The following is a 650-nucleotide window of genomic DNA, read 5'->3' on the forward strand; positions in this document are numbered from 1 at the left end:
AGATATCCACAGAGACCGTCCGGTTGTTGGCGGGGAAGATGCTGGCGTAGTGGCTGACGCTGCTGTTGACGCACTTGTTGTGCTGCAGGGTACGGCGAGCACGGGCGTGACGGCCACCCAGCAGCCCCCCGCCCCGGGGACCCCCTCACACCACGTCTCGGGGGACGAGGATGCCCACTCTCCAAGGGACACTCGCCCTGCTGGTCTCTGGAGCCGGGCACAGCCCGTGGGCACGAGGTGACACTCACCACATCCTCATTTCGCTGGCGGTAGAAAGCCTCCCCGAAGACAGCCATGACGAAGAGGTTGATGAGGAAGGAGACAAAGAGGGCCAGGCAGGACTCGGTCAGGAAATACATGTTGGCCTCCCGCACCGCCTCTTTCTTGGACCGGTCGATCGCCCGTGTCTGGACACGGTGGGTGACACGGGTGCCAGGGGGTCAGCGGAGCACCCCTGTCCTGTGGCCAGGACCAGCTGGTCCCCACGTGTCCCCTGAGATACCCTGGGGTGGCAGCGCCTTGGTCTCACCTTGACCAAGGAGGAGTGGAGGAAGATGTTATGGGGCATAATGATGGCGCCAACGATGCCCACGGCCTGGAGCAGCTCCTCTCGCCCGCAGCCCGGGCAGTAGGGCAGGAAAATGCCCTTC

General features: G+C 64.2%; 1 protein-coding gene across 1 annotated transcript in view; it reads right to left on the reverse strand.

Moving 5' to 3' along the window:
• LOC104511493 (natural resistance-associated macrophage protein 1-like) overlaps positions 1 to 650 on the reverse strand; it is a gene marked incomplete at both ends in the record, with an annotated part of 1,554 nt that overhangs the window by 284 nt on the left and 620 nt on the right. The window contains 3 exon segments of the mRNA XM_010154131.1: positions 1 to 82; positions 249 to 407; positions 530 to 650. The exon segment at positions 1 to 82 is cut by the window's left edge and continues 6 nt beyond it; the exon segment at positions 530 to 650 is cut by the window's right edge and continues 20 nt beyond it. Of these exon segments, the coding sequence (XP_010152433.1) occupies positions 1 to 82; positions 249 to 407; positions 530 to 650 (362 nt within the window).

This window comes from Eurypyga helias, unplaced genomic scaffold, assembly GCF_000690775.1.
Source record: "Eurypyga helias isolate BGI_N326 unplaced genomic scaffold, ASM69077v1 scaffold30526, whole genome shotgun sequence".
NCBI classification, from domain to species: domain Eukaryota; kingdom Metazoa; phylum Chordata; class Aves; order Eurypygiformes; family Eurypygidae; genus Eurypyga; species Eurypyga helias.